This window comes from Lepidochelys kempii, chromosome 14 (genome assembly GCF_965140265.1).
Source record: "Lepidochelys kempii isolate rLepKem1 chromosome 14, rLepKem1.hap2, whole genome shotgun sequence".
In the NCBI taxonomy this organism is placed as follows: Eukaryota; Metazoa; Chordata; order Testudines; family Cheloniidae; genus Lepidochelys; species Lepidochelys kempii.
Genome location: NC_133269.1, coordinates 22,139,176 through 22,166,170, shown reverse-complemented (window position 1 = coordinate 22,166,170; position 26,995 = coordinate 22,139,176). Strand labels below are relative to the sequence as shown.

Here is a 26,995-nt window from a genome sequence, read left to right as displayed (position 1 = left end):
TAAATGTCTTAATGTCATAAATGCAGGGCCATCTCAGCTACTTAGGATTGTTAAAACAGTCATGTGGCATTAACACCCAACACAGCCATTCACCTGTCTGAAGACCCATGCGTTACAAGGAGACAAGCAATAGAGAGGGAATGAACCAGATTCCAACCTCTGTTACAACCAGTGTAAATCCTCAGAGTCAGTGATTGTAGAATCTATGGATTTACACCAGCATAACCAAGATTTGAATCTGTCCCAGCAAGGAGGCATGGAGCTCTCGTTATCTTCCAAGCTTCTCTGATGCTTTTAGCTTCTCAAACATTTCTAGATATTTTTCAGTCAACCATGGCTCACTAACTTTAGAAGTTGGAACTAGAAACAAAATAGTAACCGAAAGCCAGAAGACTCAAAAAATACATAATGACGACCTTCATAGATAAAAGACAATTAGCTTTAAAATCTTAATGCTACAGGATTAATCCACTTCCCTCTCTTGCAGGTCTCCGCTATGAATTTGTGAAGGCACCTGCTCCCTGGCCAAGTCAGACTTTGCAAAGGAGCATGGGTTGCCTTGATATAAAGCCGGACCAGAAGAAAAGATTCTCTCTTCCTGGGAGACGACAGGTCTATAGCAGTGATTCAGAGGACTCAGGTCAAACATATGGTGCAGTAACACCACAAAGCTTGTCTGAATCCGGTAAGAGATCTTGGTGGCTAGACGCTATCATGATGGTTGCATTAGACATATTACAGATAGACAGATTATATGGTAAGGGGTAATATGCTCTGGGTAAGAGGCCTGCAGTAAATGAGAAGTTTGATCTAGAGTCTGCACTGGGTAAGTGGATCTCTTTGGGGCCTGCAATGATTATGAGACTGTTTTAGGTCAGGCAGATGAACAGACATTGAAGACAAGTGATCTCTTCTAACTGAAGCCTAGAAAAGTTCTGTAATATTTGGTCCCATTTCTTCCTCTATGCAATTATTGCTACACTTTATATTTCCTTTTACATTTCAAAGTCACTTTGATCTACTTAAAAAAGTAACTTTCTCTGGGGAGGGAAGGAGAGGGTTTCCACACACAAGCTCTCAGAAGAAATGGTTAGCTACTATTTAAATGCCAATATTAGTTTGCTCAAGAAGTCACTTTGTAAATACATTTTGTTCCAACATGGCTGAGGCAGCCAGCAAGGTGGTTGACGTTGAAATTTGACAAAATAATCCAGAGATCACAGGTGTGCTCCTTGGTGATCTGATGGAAATCATTTTTCTTCTCTGTTGTATTGTTTGTATTAGTGTATTTTAATTTTGTCTGGGCAGACCCGAGTGTTGGTTGGGGCTTTATTTTTTAGAATAGATCTAGGCTGGATACAGCCCTTCACGATGTTCCCATAGGCTCCATATTTCCTATGCAATGTATTGGATCAAATTCTGTTCTCAATGGCAGCTGTAGCTGAGAGCAGAATATGGCTCTTAATGGTTTTCTCACTGGAGGAATGAGCTGTGATAAAGAGAAACCTTACAGTGACTATTCCCACTCCAATGAGTGCTTCGTTGGCTAACACAGTAAATTAGAGAAGCCAATGGCATGTTATGTACTGGCAGATGAGTTTTAAATTCAGAACTGGTTGGGGATTATAACTGAATCCCAAAGACTCTGAGGACAGAAAAGAGAAGCAGTGGACATGTTGGTAAGCTACCTAGACTATGGACATACAGAGAAAGGTAGGTTAGGATGAAGTGGGGTAAGGAGAGGGCGAAAAGACAATACTAGTAATAGGTTAAAGCATGTGAAATGGGCTTCGTAAATAGAAATAGAAAGAGAAACAGAGAAAGGGTTCATAAATAGGAAAACCTGAACAAGACGCAAAAGATCTAGAGCCAGCAATGTAAAAACTACAGAAAAGTCACGAAAATAAATCCCACTTCTATTTATTAAAAATTAACAGGAAGATTTGAATCCATGTCTGGATTTGGATTTCAAACTTCCCCAGGACAAGATCTTCAGCTGGTGTAAATTGGCACAGCTCCACTGAAGTCAACGGAGTGACACCACTTTACGCTAGCTGAGGATCTGATCCTTACTATTCAGAGGTGTTTGGATCTGGGGTTTGCATCAGGCCCATCTCTACCTGCAGATTACTTACATGTTAATGCTCAACATTTACCTATACCTGGCAAGAACAGAGTCCCTAATGCTGTGTGCTCTATATTGCTATATTTCTCATTTTAAAAATCCCTAGCATTTCTTAACTTTGGGCATAATCAGATAATCTTGGAATGATGATGAAAGATGGTGATTGGCCCACTTCAAGTGCCCATCACACAACAGAGACCACTCTCCAAAATGTTCAGACATCAGAAGCTCCATGCCTTGTTCACCTTGAGCTTTCCAATTCTAACTTAGTGCAGATATATAATGGCCAAAAGTTGTTACCATCTGATTGTTGTTCAGCGGCTTATGTTGGAAACTGACTTAGCATTTTGAGTTCACTTCCTGGTATCCCTGTCATGAGACCCAATTCTACTCCCATTAGAAACCATGACTTCAAGGAAACCAGGACAGGTGTCAGAGTACCCACAAACAATTGTCCACCCAGTGTCATAAATTTAGCATCTACAGACTATTGCAACTGGCACGCTATAGATAACTAACATAGAATTGTCACCACTGTTGGCAGTCAGGTCAAAGAATGATGGTGACTGAACCCATAAAGAGGGTCCTCTGCTACCCTCAGGATGGACACACATCAGACCGGACAGCGTTGGGGAAGCTTGTTCTGCTGCTCCTCATGCTGTGCTTGTTCTGTGGGTAAACATGGAAACTCAGTCACCAGGACTTTCCCTTTAGTGCCCATCATCAGCCCCCTTTGGGGACTCCATCTCTCGAAGAAGGATCGAACAGGCTACCACCACCACCAGCAGCCTCACTGTAAAATCACTTCCATATATACAGATATATATAGTTAGATAATTTTTTCTTTTCTTCATGTTTATTTTTGGAAATAGATAGTGAATCTGGCTACAACTCTCCAGTCCATGCATCTTCACTTGCTGAAAACGCTAAGGCCTCTTTACAGCGTATAAAGAAACGAGGCCTGCATTGTCCCATTTCTCCTGACCAGATCCTCCTGACTGTCAGCACGCTGCAGCACGCCTACAAGCAGGACCAAGTCAGCTCCAATATGATGCACCATACAAAAATCAGGGATGTCTGGGGACCTTCGCTGCTCCTCCAGGAACGCCCTAAAGAGAAGACATACAAAATCCCTAAGCAAGAGAAAAAGGATCAGTCAACCCAACTCAGACACATTAAATCTGCCAGTGGCTCTCTGATTATGAAAAGAATTTCCACACCCTTTGAAACCAAAAGATTGCAGCTCAACTTGAAGAACTCTTTGCATGGGTCCGCAGTCCACTCTTTCATTCCTGCTCCCGTGATTGTACGCTCCAAGTCATGCTGCAGCTTGCCAGAAGAGAAGAAGGTTCATACTGGCCATGGCAGAGCCACTTCCCGATCTGGGGGTGGGGCTCAGTTGATTGGCCACTTCACAAGCTCATCTGAATCCATCCAACCAACACGCATGATGATCGCACAAACTAAAATTGAAGCAGGGATCCGGAGAGAAAGTCCCTTCTTCTTACAAACCACAAATCCTTACCGGATGAATACTGGGTTCAGGCTTCTGACAGTGAAGCAGATGAAAATGTATGAAGAAGCTACAGCTGTTGAGTATCAAGCTCACCGAACAAAATATATAGCAGACCAGCAAAAAGAGTGCAGGAAGGCCTGGTTAAAGAAAATTAAAGGCCTCCCCATAGACGATTTCACCAAGGAGGGAAAAATAGCTGCCCCTGAACTTGGGCTTAATGTGTATGTCTGAGCAAAGCTCCTTAAGGTACACTACCAGCTCTGTTAAAGAAATAAATGCCAAGAAATAGATGGGATTTTGGGCTTCTTGGGTTGCTCAAATTGTTTGATTCAGCTTTGGTCCCCATTTGAGGATACCATCTCATGGCCATCAATGTTCTGTTGGGGGGAGGGATTATATAAGGAACACTGCATGATTCTTCAAGAAAATATTATTTACATAGTTAAATAGTCAAAAAGAACAGGAGTACTTGTGGCACCTTAGAGACTAACCAATTTATCTGAGCATAAGCTTTCGTGAGCTACAGCTCACTTCATCGGGTGCATGCAGTGGAAAATAAAGTGGGGAGATTTATATACACAGAGAACATGAAACAATGGGTGTTACCATACACACTGTAATGAGAGTGATCAGGTAAGGTGAGCTATTACCAGCAGGAGAGGGAATAAAACCCTTTTGTAGTGATAATCAAGATGGGCCATTTCCAGCAGTTGACAAGAACGTGAGAGGAATGGTAGGGGGCAGAAATAAACATGGGGAAATAGTTTTACTTTGTGTAATGACACATCCACTCCCAGTCTTTATTCAAGCCTAAGTTAATGGTGTCCAGTTTGCAAATTAGTTCCAATTCAGCAGTCTCTCGTTAGAGTCTGGTTTTGAAGGTTTTTTTGTTGAAGAATTGCGACTTTTAGGTCTGTAATTGAGTGACCAGAGAGATTGAAGTGTTCTCCGACTGGTTTTTGAATGTTATAATTCTTGACATCTGATTTGTGTCCATTTATTGTTTTACGTGATTAGGCAAGGACTTACTTACAGACAGCCCCCCAGCCTGAAGGAAATACTCACCAGCAACCACACACCACACAACAAAAACACTAACCCAGGAACCTATCCTTGCAACAAAGCCCGTTGCCAACTGTGTCCACATATCTATTCAGGAAAAAGAAAAGGAGTACTTGTGGCACCTTAGAGACTAACCAATTTATTTGAGCATAAGCTTTCGTGAGCTACATGCATGATGCATCCAATGAAGTGAGCTGTAGCTCACGAAAGCTTATGCTCAAATAAATTGATTAGTCTCTAAGGTGCCACAAGTACTCCCTTTCTTTTTGCAAATACAGACTAACACGGCTGTTACTCTGAAACATATCTATTCAGGGGACACCATCATAGGGCCTAATCACATCAGCCACACTATCAGAGGTTCGTTCACCTGCTCATCTACCAATGTGATATGTGCCAGCAATGCCCCTCTGCCATGTACACTGGCCAAACCAGACAGTCTCTATGTAAAAGAATAAATGGACACAAATCAGACATCAATAATTATAACGTTCAAAAACCAGTTGGAGAACACTTCAATCTCTCTGGTCACTCGATTACAGACCTAAAAGTTGCAATATTACAACAAAAAAACTTCAAAAACAGACTCCAACAAGAGACTGCTGAATTGGAATTAATTTGCAAACTGGACACCGTTAACTTAGGCTTGAATAAAGACTGGGAGTGGATGTGTCATTACACAAAGTAAAACTATTTGCCCATGTTTATTTTTCCCCCCTACTGTTCCTCACACATTCTTGTCAACTGATGGAAATGGCCCATCTTGATTATCACTACAAAAGGTTTTTTTGCGTTTTTTCTCTCCTGCTGGTAAAGCTCACCTTAACTGCTCACTCTCTTATAAGTGTGCATGGTAACACCCATTGTTTCATGTTCTCTGTGTATATAAAATCATCCTCTTGTATTTTCCACTGCATGCATCCGATGACGTGGGCTGTAACCCATGAAAGCTTATGCTCAAATACATTTGTTAGTCTCTAGGGCACCACAAGTACTCCTGTTCTTTTTGAAGATACAGACTAGCACAGCTGCTACTCTGAAACCAGTTAAATAGTCGTCACAGCAGCCCATAAGATTATTATTCAGCTGGGCCTAGTATAACTATATACTGATTTAAATGTGATCATGAGCATCTCCCCTTGTGATCACCACACAGTGCTACGCTTGCAAGTTTTCCTCATGAGGCTTCTGACAAGCTCCAAGAGGCTGATCATCTGACCTATATTTTGAGCAAGAGGTGCCTGACCCTTGCAATCCTGGGGGCAACTCAGCAGGTGTCTGAGCCACATGAAATGTGCAAGTTTATTATTCAAAATAAATGTACCCAACCATAACACTTTTTTGTACTTGTATCTTCCTTGTTGGATTATAATTGAAACTGCTTGTTCTCGGAGAGAGAACTGTAAATACAGGCAGACAGCATCAAGCAGCCTTGCACAGCTCTACTCTACTGAAAAATGTACATGGATTTTCTTATGAGACCAATTTTATTAGTGTCAAGTTCATCCTGAATAAAGGGTCAGCACAAGGCCCTGTCTTGCTTAAATCTTATTTCAAGGGCTTAAGTGGGATGAAAATAGCGCATAGGCCTAGTGCTGGGTCTCTGCACAATGGTGAATTTCATCCTTATCTTCCCTAGAAATTTAATTGCATTTAAACTTGATTTTTAACAGTTGAGTTACTTAACGCAATGCAGTCAGTACAGATGTATCCTGCTTGTAGGGTTTACCCATCAATAGCTGACAATGGGGAACATGATTTATCCTTGCTGGTCAGTTGTTGTCACCTAACTCAAAATTAAAAATCATGTTTAGATATGATTAAATTTCCTAGTGAATACAAGCCCTTAAAGTACATGGGCCCCTCTTCCCATTGAAAGGATTGGACCCAGTGGGTTAACTGTAGGAATGTGTCAAAATTACTTCTAAAATGCTAGTCTTAGACTGTGGCTTTATATCTGGTATCTACAAAGTACAGACAACCACAGGTAAGTGGATTAACCAGCCAACTCAGGATTCTTATATAGCATCAGGACATACAATTTCAGTGTGTTCAGCTGTGCCCAGCTCCCTCTCTCAGCTGCAATTTTCTGCTCCATCATAGTTTACAAAATTAAATCACTTTTGCTTTTAATTAGAACTTAAATGGACCTCACCTCAAAATCATGTTAAATCCCAGGTCTCAGTCATGTGACCTGAGATTATTAAATTGAATTAATTTTTAAAAAATTATTTAAGCTCCAAGTTTCATTTTGTTTGCATTTTCCAGTTTGGATCTTGGTGTGCCACATATGCTGCAACTAGAAGCAGGGCTGATTTAGCAGTAGCTGCAGAGCCCTTTCTAAGGCTTTGTCTTTGCTGCTGAAAAAGGTGTGATTTTTACCTCAGGTTCACTAATGCGCATGAGCAACCCCAAAGGAAAAAAATACAGTGAAGTCAAGGCATTTTAGTCAACTACACAGGTCCATCTGGGGATGTCCTCACTTAGCGTACCCATGATCAATCTAAAGTGCCTTGTCTCATCATGACTGTGTTTTAAAGTCAAGATAGCTTTCATGCATTAGTTACCTTGAGTTAAAATGTGCATCCTTCTTAACAGTAAAGAAAAGGCAACATATGTGAAGGGAATACACAGTAGTGTCACTACATTGCTACAAATCCCGACCTCAGGACTGGTCTGCACCTAAAACTTAGGTCACCCTGGCTCCATTGCTCGGGGCCGTGAAAAATTTCACACCCTGCGTGCAAGGTAGTTAGGTCAAATTAACCCCCCTGTAATGCAGACAGGCCAATGGAAGAATTCTTCTCTTGACCTAGCCGCTGCCGTTCGGAGAGGATTTACTGCAGCGCTAGAAAAAACCCTCCCGTGGCTGTACCAAGCGTCTACACTGGGCGCTGCAGGGTTTGCAATGGAGACGTGCCCCAGGTGTGCGGCGCTGGGCGGCCAGCGCTGCGGCTCCCTGGCACCTCGCCAGCCCGGCTTTGGGCTGGTGCCCGCCCAGCCATGCAGTTACCCGGGGCGACGCGCCGCGGGGTAACCCGCCCGGCTCCGCTCCGCTCGCACGGGGGTGGGGGCTGCACCTCCCAGCGCACAGGCAGCGCCCCGCTCCCCCAAGCCGGCCCGGCCACACCACAGAGAGCGGGGAGGGGCAGGGAGGCTGGTGCTGGGGAGAGGACGGCCTTGCAGGGCCCCAGCGCCGGCCATGGGGAGCCACCCCGGCCGCTGGGGCCTACACCGGGTCCTGCCGAGCGCCCGCGCTGCCAGGACAACCAGCCGCGCCCGTCCCCGCCGGCCAGGGATGGTCACTGACGCCTTCTTCATGCGCCCACCACCTGGCGCGGCGTGATGACGACATGCGACGGGCGGAGCTCACGTGAGGGATTGGCCCCGGGCGGTGACGTGGCGGGAGGCGGAAGTGAGGCGGCTCTAACGATGCTACGGCAGGTGAGGAGGGTCTCGAGGAGCCCGGGGTTCGTGGAATTGCCCCGCTGTTTCCGCTGGCAGCGGCCTGGCGCGGGGAGGGGCACAGGGTCAGAGGCCAAGGGTCGGTGATTGAAGAGGGAGGGTTCATGGCTCAGAGGCCACCACGGGAAGGTGAGCAGAGCTGGCGGTGCAGCCGTCGGGGCGGAAGGGGGTTCGGGGCGGGCGGGGAGCTGGGGCGGGCGGGCGGGCGGGGAGCTGGGGCGGAAGGGGGTTCGGGGCGGGCGGGGAGCTGGGGCGGGCGGGCGGGCGGGGAGCTGGGGCGGAAGGGGGTTCGGGGCGGGCGGGGAGCTGGGGCCGGAGGGCAGGGGTCGGAGTGGAAGGGGGTTCGGGGCGGGCGGGGAGCTGGAGGGCGGGGTTCGGGGTGGAAGGGGGTTCGGGGCGGGCGGGGAGCTGGGGCCGGAGGGCGGGGGTCGGGGCGGAAGGGGGTTCGGGGCGGGCGGGGAGCTGGGGCCGGAGGGCGGGGGTCGGGGCGGAAGGGGGTTCGGGGCGGGCGGGGAGCTGGGGCCGGAGGGCGGGGTTCGGGGTGGAAGGGGGTTCGGGGCGGGCGGGGAGCTGAGGGCGGGGGCCGGGGTGGAAGGGGGTTCGGGGCGGGCGGGGAGCTGGGGCCGGGGTGGAAGGGGGTTCGGGGCGGGCGGGGAGCTGGGGCCGGGGTGGAAGGGGGTTCGGGGCGGAAGGGGGTTCGGGGCGGGCGGGGAGCTGGGGCCGGAGGGCAGGGGTCGGAGCGGAAGGGGGTTCGGGGCGGGCGGGGAGCTGGGGCCGGAGGGCAGGGGTCGGAGCGGAAGGGGGTTCGGGGCGGGCGGGGAGCTGGGGCCGGAGGGCGGGGGTCGGGGCGGAAGGGGGTTCGGGGCGGGCGGGGAGCTGGGGCCGGAGGGCGGGGGTCGGGGCGGAAGGGGGTTCGGGGCGGGCGGGGAGCTGGGGCCGGAGGGCGGGGGTCGGGGCGGAAGGGGGTTCGGGGCGGGCGGCGAGCTGGGGCCGGAGGTCGGGGCGGAAGGGGGTTCGGGGCGGGCGGGGAGCTGGGGCCGGGGTGGAAGGGGGTTCGGGGCGGGCGGGGAGCTGGGGCCGGGGTGGAAGGGGGTTCGGGGCGGGCGGGGAGCTGGGGCCGGAGGGCAGGGGTCGGAGTGGAAGGGGGTTTGGGGCGGGTGGGGAGCTGGGGCCGGAGGGCGGGGTTCGGGGTGGGCGGGGAGCTGGGGCCGGAGGGCAGGGGTCGGAGTGGAAGGGGGTTCGGGGCGGGTGGGGAGCTGGGGCCGGAGGGCGGGGTTCGGGGCGGAAGGGGGTTCGGGGCGGGCGGGGAGCTGGGGCCGGAGGGCGGGGTTCGGGGCGGAAGGGGGTTCGGGGAGGGCGGGGAGCTGGGGCCGGAGGGCAGGGGTCGGAGCGGAAGGGGGTTCGGGGCGGGCGGGGAGCTGGGGCCGGAGGGCGGGGTTCGGGGCGGAAGGGGGTTCGGGGCGGGTGGCGAGCTGGGGCCGGGGTGGAAGGGGGTTCTGGGCATGGAACTTTGAAAAAAGTTGAGTTGTGCAAATGCCTGAGATCTTTCCATAAAGTACAACTTTAGAACCTGCTCCAGAAAGGTGATGAACAACTGTGGCTTCTGTTGACTTTATTGGTAGTTACTGGTTGTCCGTATCTCTCGGGGTCAGACTCTTATTTTGAATACTCTTAATTTTATAAACACTGTATCTCTCTATATTTCACAATTAAATAATAGTTATGGATTTACCATAAAACAATTTATAGCAGAGGGAGAGAAAATGAAGTGATGTAAGCACAGGAGAAAAGAGGATATCAGATATGATGACTATTAGATGAAGTGAGGAGAAAATAGAAGACCCTTCAGATAGGAGTCGCCCTACGGAAGGCATTTCTACTGAGGGTATGTCTATGTTGCCCATGTTATAGCGCGGCTGCGCTATGACGTGGGCAGTGTAGTCACGCTTTATCGCCAGGGGAGAGTTCTCCTGGCGATTAAAAAAACCCACCCCAAATGAGGAGTGATAGCTTTAAAGTGCTGTCTATACTGACGTTTTTTAGCGCTAAAACTTTTGTCGCTCAGGGGTGTGGTTTTTTTCATACCCCTGGATGACTAAAGTTTTAATACTGAAAGTGGCAGTGTGTAGACACAGCCTAAGACTCAAAATTGTGGGATGGTTTCAGAAGATAAGCATTACACAAGCAGGGAAAGGTATTAAGAGACGCAAGGAGTCAAATTTAAAAGTTGGCTAAAGAGTGGAATAAGTTGATCATCACATGGGTGTAATGTGTACTGTGTGGAATGATTTGGCATCTTGTGTGTGCGCAAAATAATTTAACTTATGTGCTTAGAGGGGTAGTGTAGCAGGAAAAGCAGCTGATAGGCAGGTGTAAAAGAAGGTGAGGTAAGGGCTTGCTTTGTTTTACATCCCCTTGATAGTTGCTTTTCCTGCTATAGCCCCCCCGCCCTCCTCACCTTCTGCCGTGCAGGTGAGCTACACACATTTTGCACACTGATGGAATACTAGACTAATTTGTAACACTGCATTACATCAACACTGAATTTGGCCCATGGCCTGTGTATTTGGCTGGGGTAAGTCCACTGTGTGGAGTGGTAGGAGTCTTAAAAACAAGGGAAAATTTGAGCATATTCCTGAATTGAATGGGAAGCCGGAAAGATTTTGAAGAATGCATGATGTGATTTTCTTTGTATGCGGAGCAATGCTGCAGCAGTCTGCATGTGTGTGACTCCCACCCCGAACGACAAAAGTTTTAGCGCTGAAAGTGGCACTGTAGACACAGCTTTAGTTGATAAAAATGTGCCAGATGTTTTTTTAAAATACTACCCTGTCACACAAATGCCTGATTAGTGTTAATGGCAGATAAGTGTGCCTACTGAAAGGAAAATATACATCACTGGAGATATCTGAGGGCTCATCTACGCATAAAATTTGTACTGCTTTAACTATATCAATGTAGTTTAAGCGATGCAACCCACTTTGTGGATGCAGTTATATTGGTATAAAGTTGTTTACATCAGTGTAGCTTATTCTCATACGGAAAGGAGAATAAGCTATATCCGCAAAGGCACCTTTATACTGGCATAACTGTCCACGCTAGGGTTTGTACCTTTATAGCTATTTTGGTTTAAAAAAAAAAAAAAAAGAATCACACTCTTAACTGAACTAGTTATATAAATGCAAAAAGTATGTGTAAATCAGGCTTTAGACAAGTAACTTCCAACTTCTGAGAAATATACAGTCTGTACTTCCACCACTCATGTCCTCTGGGGAACCCTAATATAACATGGACAAGCCCAGGTTTATGGCCTCTGAAAATAAACAACTGTTTTGTAAAAGTCCAGAAATGCTCAAAAGGAGTGAGGCTGTGTGCATAAAGGACTTATATTAAGATCTGAAATTACCCTACTGTTTGCAAAAGAGCCCTTTGGACTCAAAGCATGTGTTTAAGGTGGTTTTCACATGCAAGATGGAGACAGTGTTTAAAACAATTTGTGTGTGTGTGTGTGAGATTTCTGTTGCATTTGTTTAATTTATAAGTTCTTTCCAGAGTCCTTTAACCTTAAGGCCTAATCCCAATAATTCTGCGTAATCAAAACCATCCCCCCTTTGCATCTGAAAATACTGTATCAATTACTTCTCTTATAACATTTCGTATCTGTCTGCCACTTTAGGACAGTAATGATGACACTGAAGATGTGTCACTGTTTGACGCGGATGAAGAAGTATCCACGAGATCAAAAAGGTCAAAGATAAGGTCTGTGGTCAATAGGAATTGTTCCTTCCTGTGTTCCACCCAGAAATGTGGCAAAAGCAGGACTGGCATGTTTGTTGTTGTATGTTTCATGTCTACTTATTGGTGCATGAGCAGTGAGTTTCTCTCTTTACTTAGAAGTGAATGTCATGTTTTTAAGAAATGTTTCCTGGCAAATGGGGAGGGTAGGAGGCTTACTCATGAATTGCTGAAGAATTTAATCTTCTATTTAAAAAAAGTCCACAGTCTGTATGTTTGTGATGTTGTGCTATCTGTGTGCAGACTCAGGAAGACAGTCTGAAACAGTAAGAGGTGTGAACTGGCCAAAATCCAGGCTCCAGTGCACTGCACCTTGTGTAATAGGGAGTTTTTCAGGACAGAGGGAGGAGGAATCCTTCTTTCTAGGCCACTCCATGAACATTTCTCCAGTCTCATGTCTGGAATAGCCTCTGTTCTGTTTCCCTTCCCCTTGCATGCCATGTCATAGTGGCTGATCCAGCAGCCTCACTCCTGCTTTACCCCCAAATGCGCTGTACAGCCACACACAGGGAGCTCCTGTAGAGTAAAGCCTCTTTGAAATGGAAACGCACCAGAGCAGACTGAGAAAAGAGCAGCATTTCCCTATAGAGAGGTGCGATCTGCTTCCATTCATCTCAATAGAGTGTTTGTCTTAATGTTACCGTTCCAAAACTGCTACATACTGAGAACTTCTGAGGGGCTTCACCTGTTCCCTTCTTCTCTCCCACCTCAAATCCTGCATGCACTTTGAACAATGGCTACAGGCAAGATAAGTCTGTGTAGTTATCTCCTAGAGCAGTGGTTCTCAACCAGGGGTCCGGGGCCCTCTGGGAGGCTGCGGACAGGTTTCAGGGGGTCTGCCAAGCATGGCCAGTGTTAAACTTGCTAGGGTCTAGGGTAAAAAGCCAAAGCCCCACTGTGCAGGTCTGCAGCCAGGGGCCCTGAGCTCCACCACCAGGGCTGAAGCCAAAGTCTGAGCAACTTGGCTTTGTGGTCTCCCCTGTGGTGTAGGGCCCCGGGCAATTGCTCTGCTTGCTACCATGGCTTTTGTATGCAGCAAAACAGTTGTGGCACAGCTGGGCCATGGAGTTTTGATAGCATGTTGGGAAGGGCCTCAAAGAAAAAGGTTGCGAACCCCTGAAAGCTCATCTTTCCCACTGTTGTCAGCATGCTCTGCAAACTGGTCTCATTTAAAGGCATTTGCCCTTCTAGGCTGTGCAGATGAAAAAAATCCTCTTCTGTCTTGAGAGAACATGCCCTCTCTTTGCCAAGTGGCTTCAGTCTTGTTTCAGAGATATGACTGAATTGTATTTCTGATGTATTGTTTCCAGGCACCCAGTGGCATCATTTTTCCACTTGTTCTTCCGAGTCAGTGCAATAATGGTCTATCTTCTCTGTGAACTGATCAGCAGCAGCTTTATTGCCTGCATGGTGTCAATTATCCTGCTCCTGTCGTGTGACTTTTGGACAGTAAAGGTAAGGCCCCTTTTATCACTTTAAAATATTCTTTCAAGAGAGCAATAGGTCGGGTCAAACTCTGAATATGTTTGGCTTTGTTCAAAAATAAAGTCAACTCTTTTAGATCCTAAAAGTTATGAAACATTACAATTTCTTTAAGAACTTTAGAAGTTCTGGGAATCTCTTAATCTCAGATTCTGTCTCTCTCTGATTTATTTTGGAGGGGTGGATGGGGTGGGGGTTAATCTCAGACTTTCCTTTGATTCACGTAATACACTATAGGCTTCATAAACAGAAATGAAGAGGTCTCCTTCAGATTCAAGACTTGCCAAAAAACCCCAACGCACAGTTTTTTCTTAATATTATTGAAATTAATTGTTGTTGGGCTGAAGATGCTAGAAAATACATTGGCATGGCCACGAGAGATCCTAAACAATGCCTGCTTGCATTATACTTGACTCTGCTTATTGAGATCACCAAATTCAGGAATAAAGTACTACCCCAATACTGTTAGGAACTTGGCTTTCCACTCCATTACCCTCTAATGAAGACGCCTTGCTTTACTGCACTAGCATTTGGCAAAGGCATTCTGAGTTCCCACCTCAAGAGAATCTACCAGGCTGTTGCTTGCCCTGAAATATCATGTTAATTATTATTACTAATGCACACCTAATACAAATTCATTATTGGGCTTTAAAACAGGAGTGCACAGTTCTGCTGCTTGGTGGTTCTAATAAACTCTCTCTTTAAAGCTGCTTCTGCTTGTCAGAGTGATGTATATGGTGACTTTGTAGCCTAGCCCATCAGACTGATGAGTTACCTTATTACTGGAAGTGTGAATATTGAAACAACAGGATCTTCCCCAGCAGCATGCCCCAATTGAGCTCTGAGAATAAGGATATGAGAAGCTATCTTTGGAGCCCAGTTAGAGTATGTAGTGCAAGCCTACAGCACATGACATTGCACATAAACTCTACATTAAAAGAACATTAAGATTACAAAGTCAAGCACTCTCAGAAGTTAGGAGATGCTAGAGTTAAGGTTGCCTGTGCAATCTTAGTTTATCCCCTTGTATGATACAGTCTTAAATTATAAGATCACATGCTATTTGTGATCCTAAATCCTCATTCCAGGTTCCTCGTCCCAGTCTTTCCCGTCCCCAGTACCAGTTCACTTCTGAGGCTATTTGTCCCAAACTTCCCCACTCATCCCACGGATACCCACTCAGCTGCACTCTTCCCACCCTGAGGCAGACTACTGTCTTGCAAAATTTCAGCTCAGACAGTGACAGCTGGTGAGGCTCATATCACAAAGTCTTACACTGGAATTTGTATGTCCTCCTCCTTGCAGTGATGGCCAGGGGCCTCTGACCTGCCTCTGCAGGACCACAGCCTCCCCCTACATCCAGTGAACTGGCCATGTGGCTGTTCAGGGAGTCTTCTGCAGCTCTGTCACAGCCCTGCTCCTTCACTCTTGAGTCAGGGGTGTGGGAGTCGTCCCCAAGCAGGAGATGTTCAGCAGTAGGGTGGCTTCCCCCGCAGCTTGCAGCTCATCCTCCTTGCAATTCTGGCTGGGGGGCCCTCTGCTCTATGGGGCCAGGACAACTGCCACCTCCCCCACACTTTGCGCTCTGTCTTGGGTCCCTCGGCCATGCTGGGAGCCCCCTCCAGTCCCGTTTGTGTCAGTGCTGGGAGAGAGACCCCTCAACCTCGTGTCAGAACCAACCTTGAGTGTGGCAATCCTGCCACAGCCTCACTAAGCTGTTACTACAGCAATACCCTCAAAGCAGCTTCCTGAGACACTGTTACCTATGCCACGATTTGAGCCTCACCGGCGGCACTACGTTTTCTTGTATTGTATTTCACGAGAGAGAGTGAGAAAGTAACGTGGCAGATTTAAATCAAATCACAAGTGCTTCTTGTAGGCTTATGTTACTTATTTAACATGTACATGCTTACCTAAGCTTACAAATCTATATATGCAAAAGATGTCACTTTTGTGACTTTTGCTTGTGAATTCTTTGGTTTAACTGTGCTGCATTTGCCTAGGCTGATGAGCTGTCACTGAGCCCAAATGGTTAAAGTTTGGCAAAGTTATAGACAACTGAAAACCGGGCCATATAATGGGAATGGTTAGGCAACCTTAAATATAAGCCATGCCGGTAGCTACTAGCATCACCTATAATACAGCTTAAGGAATATGGTCTGGTAGCAACTGATATAATAAGCAGTGGCATTGGTTGGTGAGATTGCCATGGCAACTGAAGACATTAGGACTTTATAAGACACGGAAAGAACTGGTTTTGAATGTTCATTCTGGTATTTCATGGGCAAGGTACGGGAAGATTTCTTTGGTTGGTGGTATAGGGCTAAAATCTCTCTGAACCCCGTTTCCTCTTGCATTTAACCCTCTCCAGAATGTTACGGGCCGGCTGATGGTCGGCCTTCGCTGGTGGAACCAGGTAGATGATGACGGCAAGAGTCACTGGGTGTTTGAAGCCAGGAAGGTAAATGTTTAATGTTTATGTTTTAACTGCTGCAGTTTGTTAAAATCTCCATGTGCTGAGGAGTGACACTATTGTGAGGTGGACTTTTGGCACTAGTCACCGGCTGAAAGCACCAGCTTGTTTCATACAGGCTAGTGCATGGCCATCAAATGTTGTTAACCCTCAGCCACTTTCTGAACGGTTCTGTCACTATCCTGTCCTGATCTGATATGGAGCCAATGACCTAGAGGCTCTGTATCTCCTTTGGTGTAAATGTGAAACAGGCCATCGCGGAGAGCTGGAGTCCAGTCATGCCCTCACCTTTCATTTGTGGGATCCCAAAAGCAGAGACCATTTCACTGTGTGAAATCAGTGTAAGATTTCTGACATTAAATGTTTTAACTCTCATAACATTTCATCAGTCCCTAGCCTCTATTTTCCAGAAGCTAGGAATAGGCGACAAGGGATGGATCACTTGATGATTACCTGTTCTGTTCATTCCCTCTGGGGCATCTGGTATTGGTCACTGTCCGAAGACAGGATACTGGGCTAGATGGACCTTTTTTCATCTGACCCAGTGTGGCCATTCTTATGTTCTTAAACGATCCATCTGTTAATCTTAGATGCTTATATGGCCCCTATCACCATATTGCTCCCTGGTGGGGCAGGGAAGGCTGTTATCCCCATTGTACAGATGGGGAACTGAGGCCCAGAGAGACTGTGACTTTCCCAAGGGCACACAGGAATTGTGGTTGAGAAGGAATTTGAACCCAGGTCTTTCAAATCCTAGACTAACACCTTAACCATTGGACCGCCCTTTCTCCAGATCAAGCTAGTTTAGAGAAACTAGAGCAGAGGAAAAGAAATAGAATACTTGCAGTTCAGTTCAGTTGTCCGAAACGCCTAATGCTGTATTGGGTTAATATTGGCTTGGGGGAAAATATATTAATAGGGAATGGATGCTTGCTTGAGAGCTTGTCCTCACAGGTTCGATTCTTTCCACGTCTGGTGGACATGACCTCAGGCTCAGTAATACTAGGAACTAGTACGAAAACTAAACATAGTAAGTCTGTATGAGTTAGCACTGTCCCATTTGTCTGTACTACTCTACATAGCCCTACTTACCGAGGGCATAAGGATTTAATTTTGCATCTGTTGTTGCCTGTACAGTGCTTTGAAATATACCAAGGGCTCTGCAGTATGTCTTGGCCTGTCTCATGCTGTATAATTATATAGTGCAATACAATACAAGGGACTTTTTAATAAGCAAGTGCTAAGTGTTAATAAAGATGCAGCAGTCCAGTTAGCTGATGATTGTTTAAAGGGGAAGTTTTGCTGGGTATGGCAACACCAGCTTTCTAATAGTAATAAGATGTATCGCTATTTCCCTCACACCCCCTTGGTTTGTGATAGCGACACTATACACTAGGGCATGTGATGATGGGCCACTGGTATGCTCTTCTGGTGGCTGATGTCATCAGGAACTTGTGGTGTTATGTTAATAGTTCAAAAATGTGCCTTATCCAGTCCCTAAAAATAGTGAAGGGCATATTCCACACCTTCGTTTCAGTCAGAAAACTGACAGGAAAATCCTTTTAAAAAAAATGCCATGTTTCCACAGCACCAAGAGGGCTAGAAAGCTCCCCATGTGCCTTAGGAGTGCACCGAAGCAGTCAATTGTGCGCTGCAGTATGGATGCAAACCCATGTGGGATGTTGGTTCTGAGTTGTTTTTAATGATACTGTGGGCTGTACAAGTAAACAGACCGATCAATTTCTACTTCCTTCCATTTCCAGGCATTGGCTCAAGGGAAAAAAGTTTCATCTGAAGCAGAGTCCCGAATCTTCTGGTTAGGACTAATTACCTGTCCTGTCATCTGGGTGATATTTGCTTTCAGTGCCCTGTTCTCATTCAAAGTGAAATGGCTGGTGAGTTTAGCACTTCAATCCTATAGCGACTAGGTGCATTAAATACCTAGACAGATTTGTCTCCTGTGACTTTAGAGAACTGGACAATATATCCCTGATCCTTGCATCTTTTCTCCTCTGTCACAGGCAGTGGTTACAATGGGAGTGGTTCTGCAGGGGGCCAACCTGTATGGTTATATCAAGTGTAAAGTGGGCAGAACAACAAATTTAACCAGCATGGCTACCTCCTATCTTGGAAGACAGTTCTTGCGGCAGGTGAGGATCCCAAAGGTTACTGAGTGAAGCCTAAATGTCCCTTCTCAGCATGTGTTTAAATAGGGCACATGGGACACTGAGACTTGGCTCATTAACCAAGTTACTTTGGAGCAGTCTTCTTTAGCCCAGTAGCTTTCAGTTGGCAGGGACACAGCAAGACCAAGCTAACTGCACTGAGTTTTATTGTCTTTATTGCTGCATGTAGAAAAGCTGGTACCATTCAATAATTTTATGTTGGTTTTACAATTTGCTGGGCTTGTGAACAGCGTAAAAAGTGGTGGTTTCATTGCAAATCTCTTGCTACAGGAGTGGAGGAAGGCTGTTTCTCACAGGCAATATCTGTGTTTCTGTCCACAAACTCCCCTGCCTGGGCCTAAAGAGAGTATGGGGTGAGGGGTGGAAGAACTCCTTATTAGGAGTTCCCCAGCAGGGGTATTAGTACTTTACCCTTTTGGCAGCCTGTCATCCTGATGACTTAGCGTGATGCTCTGTGGTATACTTGGGTCTAAGTTCCATCTGTTCCATCACTCTGCCCCCGCACCTGGGGTTGAGTAGGTGCATCAAGGTAAAAACTACCTGTGCCTTATCTTCACTGGGATTTTACATTGAAATAGCTAACTCAGTATAAAAACACACCTCATTTTGCAGTGAAGATCTAGACTAACTCAGTTTTTTGGCTCAAATTTAGTCACTCTTTGATTTGTCAAGGGTTTTCTAGCCAAGAAGGCACAGGCCATCTTTCTAAAGCATTTCCCCTAGGAATCCGGCTGTGACTAGCTTAGTTCTGAAGTAATGCCCCTTTTCTTTCTTCCACAGACTGTGGTTAAAGATGACCAAGCTGCATCGTGAAGACTGATCCAAAATTGGATTGGATTTATACTGGTGAACAATAGTAAATGTTTTCTGACCATGAGTTTAGGAGCTGCATAAACTGTGTGGATTTTTTTTAAATTAAATCTTGTAAGACTTCAGGTCAGTTCTCCTAGCAAATTACTCAGTTTTTCTGCAACAGTGTGCATTTCAGAGCTCTTCTAATAGTTTGTTTGGTTAAGGCACTTGAGTTAATTCACCTAATCTTTTAATTAAAGAAAATCGTAGATCTGGAGCCTAAATGGGAACTAAACAGTCTGGGGTAAAGTAAGAGAGAGAACTTCTGGGCATCCTTCCTCATAATTTGTCAGTGTGAAAAATGTAAACGAGGCAGGCTTTATATCATCCAAGGACTCCCCCATCCCTCCAGCAATTGCATCAAATAGCAATTCACCCTGCAGAATTACTAGTAGCAGAATTACTTCGGCAGTTGGAAGTAATGCTGTCTAAATCCCACTCTTATTCTGTACATTGACTGCAGCTAGAAGATGACCTGTTAGCAGATGTTGGTCTTGAACCTGTTCCCATTGAATTCAGTGGGACTTCTGTCATTGGCTTGGGTGGGATCTTAAAGTGACATCTAAGCAGCTCAGTTACTTCACTTATGAATGATACTTTGATATTCTGGACAGCCTGATTAACACCTGACTGAGAGGTTGTGCTGCAGCTTTGATTCCACCTTGCTCGATGTATAGAAGTTTTGCTTCCCAAAGAAGGCAGGAGCTAGGATGGTGTGGAACTAAATCCTTAGTGTGGGGCAGAATCCCCCCCCTTACCCTGTGGTGTGTGTCTGAACAGAGAGCATGAGAGCAGGCAGTGGGTGTTGGGGAAGCCGTGTTAAATACTAGTAGCGAAGGAAAGCTGTGAGTGGTTGTTGCCTGGCCATTACTAATAAAACAAAATGCTTCATGCTGCCTTAACAGACCACAATACATCTACACTGTGCCCAAGGGGGATCTGAGGCTCCCTGGGATAGATGGGGATGGTGATACCGGATAAGCGATCAGTAAGTTTGCCACTGCTGGAAATGGTGTATTGCAGACCTGCATTGACTGCCAGTCTGTCTGCAAAGGATGGCACTGCTGTTATTGGAAATAACTGACTGCTGATTCTCCCCCCCGGTACCGTGTGTATGTGTGTGTGTGTGTATATAGAGAGAGAGAATAATGCTCAGGCTCACTTGCTAGTACAGTGCAGTTGAACGTTATTAGTAGTTGAAAACAGCCCTTGCTAAAAATTCAGTGTATGATTCCAAACTTTTAACTGGCCACTCTCCTCTCACTCACTGTTTTGCTGGCAGGGCGGATTCATGCAATCTGAATAACTCATATTCCGGAGTGGTCTAAGAAACCTAATGATTGAATGCCAAGTTGGCAGAAAGGTTAATGTTACACTAATCCATGCTGTAATTGCTCCTCAAGTTGTGCCCACCAACAAATTAATTGGGATTGGTAAGAAATTTGCATCTGCTGTGTGCTCATGGACTTTTGGGTTATGTTGTTCAGTTAGATGGAGGAAGGTGATGTAGTTTGCTTGAAAAGCGGTGTTGAGAGGGGATCAATTCTCCCTTGTCCTGTAACTCAGTTGAAGGGGGATTGGTCTTTTACATCAGAGGGGAAAATACAACCCTGGATGGGTATTTTTTAATTTAAAAGTATAGGTTTTTTTGGATCTAAATCGTGGGATTGCATTAACAGTGTTTTTCTTCCTATACTAAAGCAATATATTGAAATAGTAAAATCTCTTCAAACTCCGGCACTGTACATTTGTTAAACTCTTTGGACGAATATCTTTTTGTAAATACATATTTATAAAGTCTTGAAATTAAATAATGCTTTGTCTACCAGATCGGGTGCCCTTACTAGAAACTGATGAAACTGGATTGACAGGCAATGGAATGATAACACAGCTTAACAAGGATTGCTTGTTGAGTCACACATGTTATTAACAAGGGCAGCTATAACTCCTTGCATCTGAGGAACTCAAATTGCTTTGCTTATATTAGTGCACACCACACCCCTCCGAGGTAGGTATTGCTGTCCCCATGGTACAGATGAGGAAACTGATGTGCCCCATGGTAACTGAGCAAATCATGGCACAGCGGAGGTTAGCATTTGGATGTTTCTAGCTCTATGCTCCGTCCACCACGCCACTCTAAAATATACTTGAGTGCAAAGAAACTGAGGGATAGACACAGGAAAGGATAACGGTGACAAAACTGATCTTTGCAAAGCAGAGGGTAACAATAAGAGAAAAATCCCTCTCTAGAGTGGGTAATAGGGTTCGGGGGGGCGGTGGAGTTGAAGAGAGAAACCAGTTTGTCCATGGAGACGCTTGTAAGTCCCTTCCCCTCAGCTGCAGCCATTCTACCATGAGCCACGCCAAGTGGAAGGAATAAGTATTGTCTAGTGGTAAAAAAAAAAAAAATAAATAAAAATACAAAATATAGCCCTTCTCTTGAGTGGGGTTGGGGCTACTGTGTGTCCAGAGAGAGAGAGAGATGCATTAAGACACAGTAGGTTGGCTGGATTGTACTTTCACAAGGCACATTATTGCACTAAAGAGACAATGCTGGCTAGCTTAGGCCCCAGACTTATGGTGGTGTGTTTTTGTTTTGGGGTTTCTTTCTTTTTTTTTTTTTTTTTTTTTTACAAAAAAGTGATCTAAAATCAATTGTTTTATTGCTCATAATTAATACAGTCAAACAGGAACATGGACAGGACATGCAACTGAATGTACCACTGCAGCTTTTTCACCAGTATGAGCCAGTACCCTGCAGTCAATCAGAATGGTTCTGCAGTCTGTGGCGTAATGAAAACGAATACAAAAATCACTCCCTGAGGCCCAGTATGTACTGCATAATAACACAGGCTATACAATTAAATTACCTGGTCTGTAGGTAGGGCTGGGTGAGATAACTGCTGTGCAGAGCACCACACCTTGTGGGCTGTAGAAGAGATCTCTACACTGGCCCTGAAGAGGATGGTATCACAGCCTTAAATGAAGCAAGTTCAGCCACCCTGATGACTAAACAGGTGCACCCAGTTGGGGGCCTGATGAGGCGGTGGGGTGCCACCTGTTTGGGAGTATAATTATGGAGGAGACAGCAGGACTAAGTCAGTTTGGAGGAGATGAGAAGAGAAAAAACTGCCTGCTAGTACTTCAGGAAGAGGGCAGGCCTAGGGTGAACAGGAATGAACTGTGCCTCGTGGTGAGAAGTAGCAATCCCTTCAGGAAGAAGGTAGGCCCAGGAAGAGCAGAACTGTGACCAGCTGCAAGAAGCAGCATAAAACCTCTGCATAGAAGTAGGCCTGGGGAGGGAAGAAGCATGCACATAAGCTAACCATGAGCCCTGAGAGGTGGGAGGAAAAAGCCTGTTTATTCCAAGAAGGGGCAAAGGCTGAAGAACCTGGTGTAATAGGTTTCGACTGAGAAAACTAAATAACTCCCCAGCAAAAGAGCTGCTTGACTCCTACAAAAGTGCCTAGGTAGTAATTATTAAGGGATGCTGGGGGGTGTAGTCCTGGTGAAGCATAGGGATTCCATACCTTGGCCACCAGGGGGCGTGCCAGGATGACCACAGGCATCCACCGCTGTCTGACTGGGGGGCAGGGCAGTACTAGCTCTGCACTTTGATCCTGTGGTTCAAGAGCCCCAGGAGTGTGAATTCATTGTTTTATTTACATTTTTATAAATAAACATGTTATCACAGCAAGATGACTGAACAAGTACTCTACAATTGATTAATAACCTAGGAGAAGCCTTCTGATTGGTTAACACCGTAAATGGGTTCACAGTGAAATCACAGTGTTTTAATATCACGAGATGTAGGACTCGGCGAAGAGTCACTTGCCGCTCCTGAGCATGGGGCTGAGTGTCACTGCTATGGAGGGTGGTGGGGTAGCAGGAGCTGTTAAACAAATCGATTGGCTGGACTGGACAGACAGGTGACACTGGAGCTCTGTGCCCCACCCACGGTTTGGGGGTGGGAGAGCAATGACCTCTATATCCTCAATTCCCATGGAGATGCCTGTTCAAAGGTGCTAGGTTGTGGGGGGTGTTGAATGCTCCTTGCACCTGCTAGAACCTGATTCCCTGCTGTATCACTCTGGTCTTATACTGGTGCAGCTTAATCAGTGGAGTAACGAGATGGAAAACCAGGCCTCAGAGTGGATGGCATTCACCAGAGCTGAATTTGATCCTTACTAGGCATATCACTTCTCAGATGATTAAGTAAAAGAGGCTGCCTCTGCTGTTGCCAGTTCTACATCAGCGACTTAGAGTTGTTCCTGTCTCATACCTGTGTAAGGGAAAGAATGTTGCTAGCTCAAGTCTCATGCTGATTTCTAGAAGCCCCAGCTCCTGGAGTCATGTGATATGTGAGAATCTCAGCTTCCATTTTGGAAAAAAAAATGCCTTTTTTTAAGCCCTTGTAGCTCCAGAGAAAAGTTTGCAAATGTGATCCTCTAAAAGTTCCACCAGCAGCAGGCAAATAAAAAGATCCCAAACCTATTGCTTTTAGAATCTGATGCTATTTTGGGGTCTGACTCATGAGTTTTGAGCACTTGGGAAGAGGAGACCTGGGTCCCAAACCCAGGTCTGAGGAGTACGCTATCTATATGACAGACCAGGGGAGTGCAGTGGGGGTAAGGGAGGCAGGAAACTTACATAGAACAAGGGTTAAGGTTTTAAAAATAACAGTGTTTGGGAATTTTAGCAACCCAAACACAAGGTTGCCAAGGACCCAAGCAACCACCTTACACTAAAAATAGGTGACTTGCAAGTTATAGTGACCCCTTCCCACCCTTATTCCATTAGCAGGTCCTGCTCTGATGCTGTTCCTGCACTCCCTTTTCCCTTTCCAAATACCTATTTTCTAACCCAGGAAAGCCAATTTTTGGCTCCCTATCCCTCTAAGGGTCCATTGGCACTAACTGGCAGTGTGTGCCTGCAAACATGGTCAAACATAGTGGTGTAGCAGGCAATATTACAAGATTGGAGGGTGTGGTGGTTTTTTTTTTTTTTTTTGAACAGCTGATTGCTAAAACTGAAATGCTCCAGGATCCCTGCCTGTGATCGAGACTTTCTTGTGTGAGACTCAGGTATCTAGATTTATGCATCTCTGGACCCGAACCCTGCAAACGCAATACTGAAAGTTAAATACATGTCTGAGTGTTTGCAGGATCATGGCTCTAGGCAGCAATGGGGTCTCGACAGCCTTGTCTTCCCAAGGAGAATAGGTGTGTTTTTAGCTCGTGTTAGCGGCTCCAACACAGGCCCCGGAGATTCAGCTGTCATTGCACCCCCAGCTCCAGAGAGACTCCATATCTTCCTCCTACTCACTGCACTGCCAGCCCCAGAGAGACCCCCAACTCTAGTGACACTCACTACACAGCCATCCCCAGAAAGATCAGCGTGGTTCCTGTGTATATCATCAGTAACATCTACAAAGCATTAAAGGGGGCATGATCACCCCATTCAGGGCACTAAAAGGAGAAGTCTAGGGCACTGCAAGGGAATAAAAGAGCAACAAGTAAAAACAAAACATGCCCTCCCCCTGACCCCCCCCCCAAAAAAAACCCCAAAAAACCCCACAACCCTCTCCTGGGTCCCTGATGGGCTGGGTTCTACTGGAATTGTTTGAAACCACGTAAAAGATATTACCTCCCCCACCATGTCTCTCTAATGTCCTGGGGCCGACATGGCTACAACAACACTGCAAACCACCTTAGTTACAGGGGTACTGGAACAGTTTGTATAGTGGGGTTGCTGAGAACCATTTAACCAGATTGTATACAATGGAAACCGCTTCCAGCCAGGGGGTGTGGCAGCACCCCTAGTTCCAGCACCTACGCTTAGTTATAAGCATTTAAAAACTGAGCTTCATTCATGCACAGCTGTGTAAACATTGCTAAGGCTGGGAGCTGTGATACTAACAGTGCCACTAAATATTGTAGGTAATCTCTCTGAAGAAAGTTTAGAACAAAGAAAACTTTGTCCGTAGGTAGATCTCACTGCAGTAACTGCTGAAATCTTCATGCTTCTGCACAGTTTATCACCCCCACAAGAGGGAGCCTGTATACTGCTGATTTTTATAGCTGCTGTGAACAGGGAGACAAATTGTGGACCTTGTAAATTATATTCCAGCCCCGTTGCTCTAGATTTTTTTCTTTTTCTTGAAGAAACAGAGAAATTAAAATACAAAATCTTATGATGAGCAGGGATCCTAGTTTTCCATGATAAAATAAACAAAATTCTCTGATTAAAAAAGAACAAAAATCCCTGTTTTTCCGCAATTAAAATGAAATGTGGAACTTTAGTTTCCCTAGCCACTATATAGGTCTTAGTTGAACACAACGTTTTATTGATATATTTACAATTTTTAAGCTGACAGCTGGCGTCCCGCCACCCAGGGCTGACAGCCTGAGCGCTGCCCATTCTCCTGATTATCCAAATGTTTGATGATCCGATCTCGTCCCAGTCCCAATTAGATTGGATAATGGGGGTACCACTGTATATGTTTTTATTTTTTCATAAAATGTAAAAACTAAAGATTCTCTGTTTAAAAAAACAAAACACCACAAATTCCGTGTTTTTCTGTTGCAAATGGATGCCCGATGAAGAGGAAATAGCCTGGGGAATACAATATGAGACCAGGAAAGAAGCCCCTCCTATTGTCCCTGATTTGAGGACCTGAAGCTAGAGCTTAAGTTCCTTAACTGATGTAAGGATTAAAAAGATGGACCTAGGATAGCCGTCTTTGTAGGGCTGCCCATTACAAGGCATCCTGGGGAATGTGGTCCACCATATTAACCATCTTTGTGTACCTACCTACAATGCAGGCTGGGATTAGGGGTGGAGTCTCTACTATATAAATAGCTGCCTTCCTATACTGAGTGAGAGCCTGGAGAGGTTGTAGGTGGGATATTTTTTGGTGGCAGTGACTCTAAAGACCATGAGGTTGCTGAAAACCTACTGCTGCAGGCTTCTTTCTCTTCCCCCCCTCAATCTCCACTTTGTGAGTAATTTCTTTGTACGTGTTATGGGAGGAGTGGGTAGCACCTCCTATAATTTAGACTGCAAGACACTTTCCATTATAAAAGATTTTTGCAGGCTTTTTTTGAGATGCTTCAACACCTTCCTTGTTTGCAGCAGGCCTTTGAAATTCAGCAGGAGAAAACCCTTCGGGCTGGTGAAGTGCTTTTTCTTTACCCAATCACATTCCATTCAGCTTTAACGGTTAGAAGCAGCTGTATGCTTTAATGGAGTTATAAACTGTTCAAAATGACTATTGTCCTCTTATGTTGTTTGCACTGTTGTTGTAGCTATGTTCGTCCCAGGATATTGGAGACACAGTTTGGTATGTCAGTAACAAATCTGGTGAATTTAAGGAGAGAAACTCCAGATTTTTGTAGTGATGGTAACTTTGCCATGCCAGACATAATTTGTATTTCCTTTTGTGTCGTCTTTTTGAATGTGTGCTAATTAGTAGTGTGTTTAATGTTGATGTAGGTAAATGTGGATTATGAAATATACAGTTGGGTTTAGTTAATGGGAGAACCTGGACTCTCATTTCCTGAATTTTGAGTCCCTTTAAATCCACCAACTTTGGGTTGCACTTCAGTTGCTGAGTGATGGCAGATGGGTGAATGCTCCATAGCTAAGATGTCAGTTGTGTTTCTATTATATGTCTGTGTTTGGGGCCCATGCCTCTGGGGGAGGGGAGTGCAGGACATGGTAACCTCAAAACTGGTAAGCTAGCTATAGAGCTGAAAATTAATTTTTATACCAAATTTGAAGTGAATTGGATAATGGAGTCATGGATTGATGCCCCCCAAAATGGAGATGGGGTGGGGGAAAACCTTGCAAAGGATTTAATATGGATTTAAATGTTAGTTTTCAAGTTGTGAGTGGAGGAAAGAGGATCTTCTGTTTAAGGCATGAGACCATAGGCCACCAGAGTTCAACTCCTGATTAGGTCACAGATTCTCCTGTGTGACCGTGGCTAAATCACTTTAAGGGGAGACTAACCAAGGCAGTTAAGCACTCCATTCCCA

The 26,995-nt window shown here is 45.7% G+C and overlaps 2 protein-coding genes across 3 annotated transcripts in view; both read left to right on the top strand.

Annotated features, from left to right (window-relative positions):
* Positions 1-3,998, top strand: part of FBXW10B (F-box and WD repeat domain containing 10B) — a 35,650-nt gene extending 31,652 nt beyond the window's left edge. Inside the window, exons 13-14 of the mRNA XM_073310601.1 lie at positions 488-685; positions 2,998-3,998. Coding sequence (XP_073166702.1) covers positions 488-685; positions 2,998-3,872 — 1,073 coding nt within the window. The 3' untranslated portion in view covers positions 3,873-3,998. The remainder of the gene's footprint in view (positions 1-487; positions 686-2,997) is intronic.
* Positions 3,999-8,042: 4,044 nt separating this feature from the next.
* Positions 8,043-21,168, top strand: TVP23C (trans-golgi network vesicle protein 23 homolog C). 2 transcript variants are annotated; one of them, XM_073310315.1, is made up of 7 exons: positions 8,043-8,147; positions 11,845-11,927; positions 13,274-13,418; positions 15,817-15,906; positions 17,682-17,813; positions 17,940-18,068; positions 18,885-21,168. In XM_073310315.1, exons 1-7 carry the CDS (start codon positions 8,049-8,051, stop codon positions 18,915-18,917), a joined length of 711 nt encoding a protein of 236 aa, XP_073166416.1. In that variant the 5' UTR covers positions 8,043-8,048; the 3' UTR covers positions 18,918-21,168. The 2 variants fall into 2 exon arrangements, with proteins under 2 accessions (XP_073166416.1, XP_073166417.1); XM_073310316.1 differs by lacking the exon at positions 8,043-8,147 and adding an exon at positions 8,154-8,297.
* Positions 21,169-26,995: the final 5,827 nt, after the last annotated feature.

Excerpts from the sequence above, each read along its gene's own strand:
- TVP23C (XM_073310315.1), top strand. The coding sequence starts at position 8,049 with ATGACGACATGCGACGGGCGGAGCTCACGTGAGGGATTGGCCCCGGGC. Across the intron at positions 11,928-13,273 it reads TCAAAAAGGTCAAAGATAAG|GCACCCAGTGGCATCATTTT; the intron begins GTCTGTGGTCAA and ends TATTGTTTCCAG. Across the intron at positions 17,814-17,939 it reads CATTCAAAGTGAAATGGCTG|GCAGTGGTTACAATGGGAGT; the intron begins GTGAGTTTAGCA and ends CCTCTGTCACAG.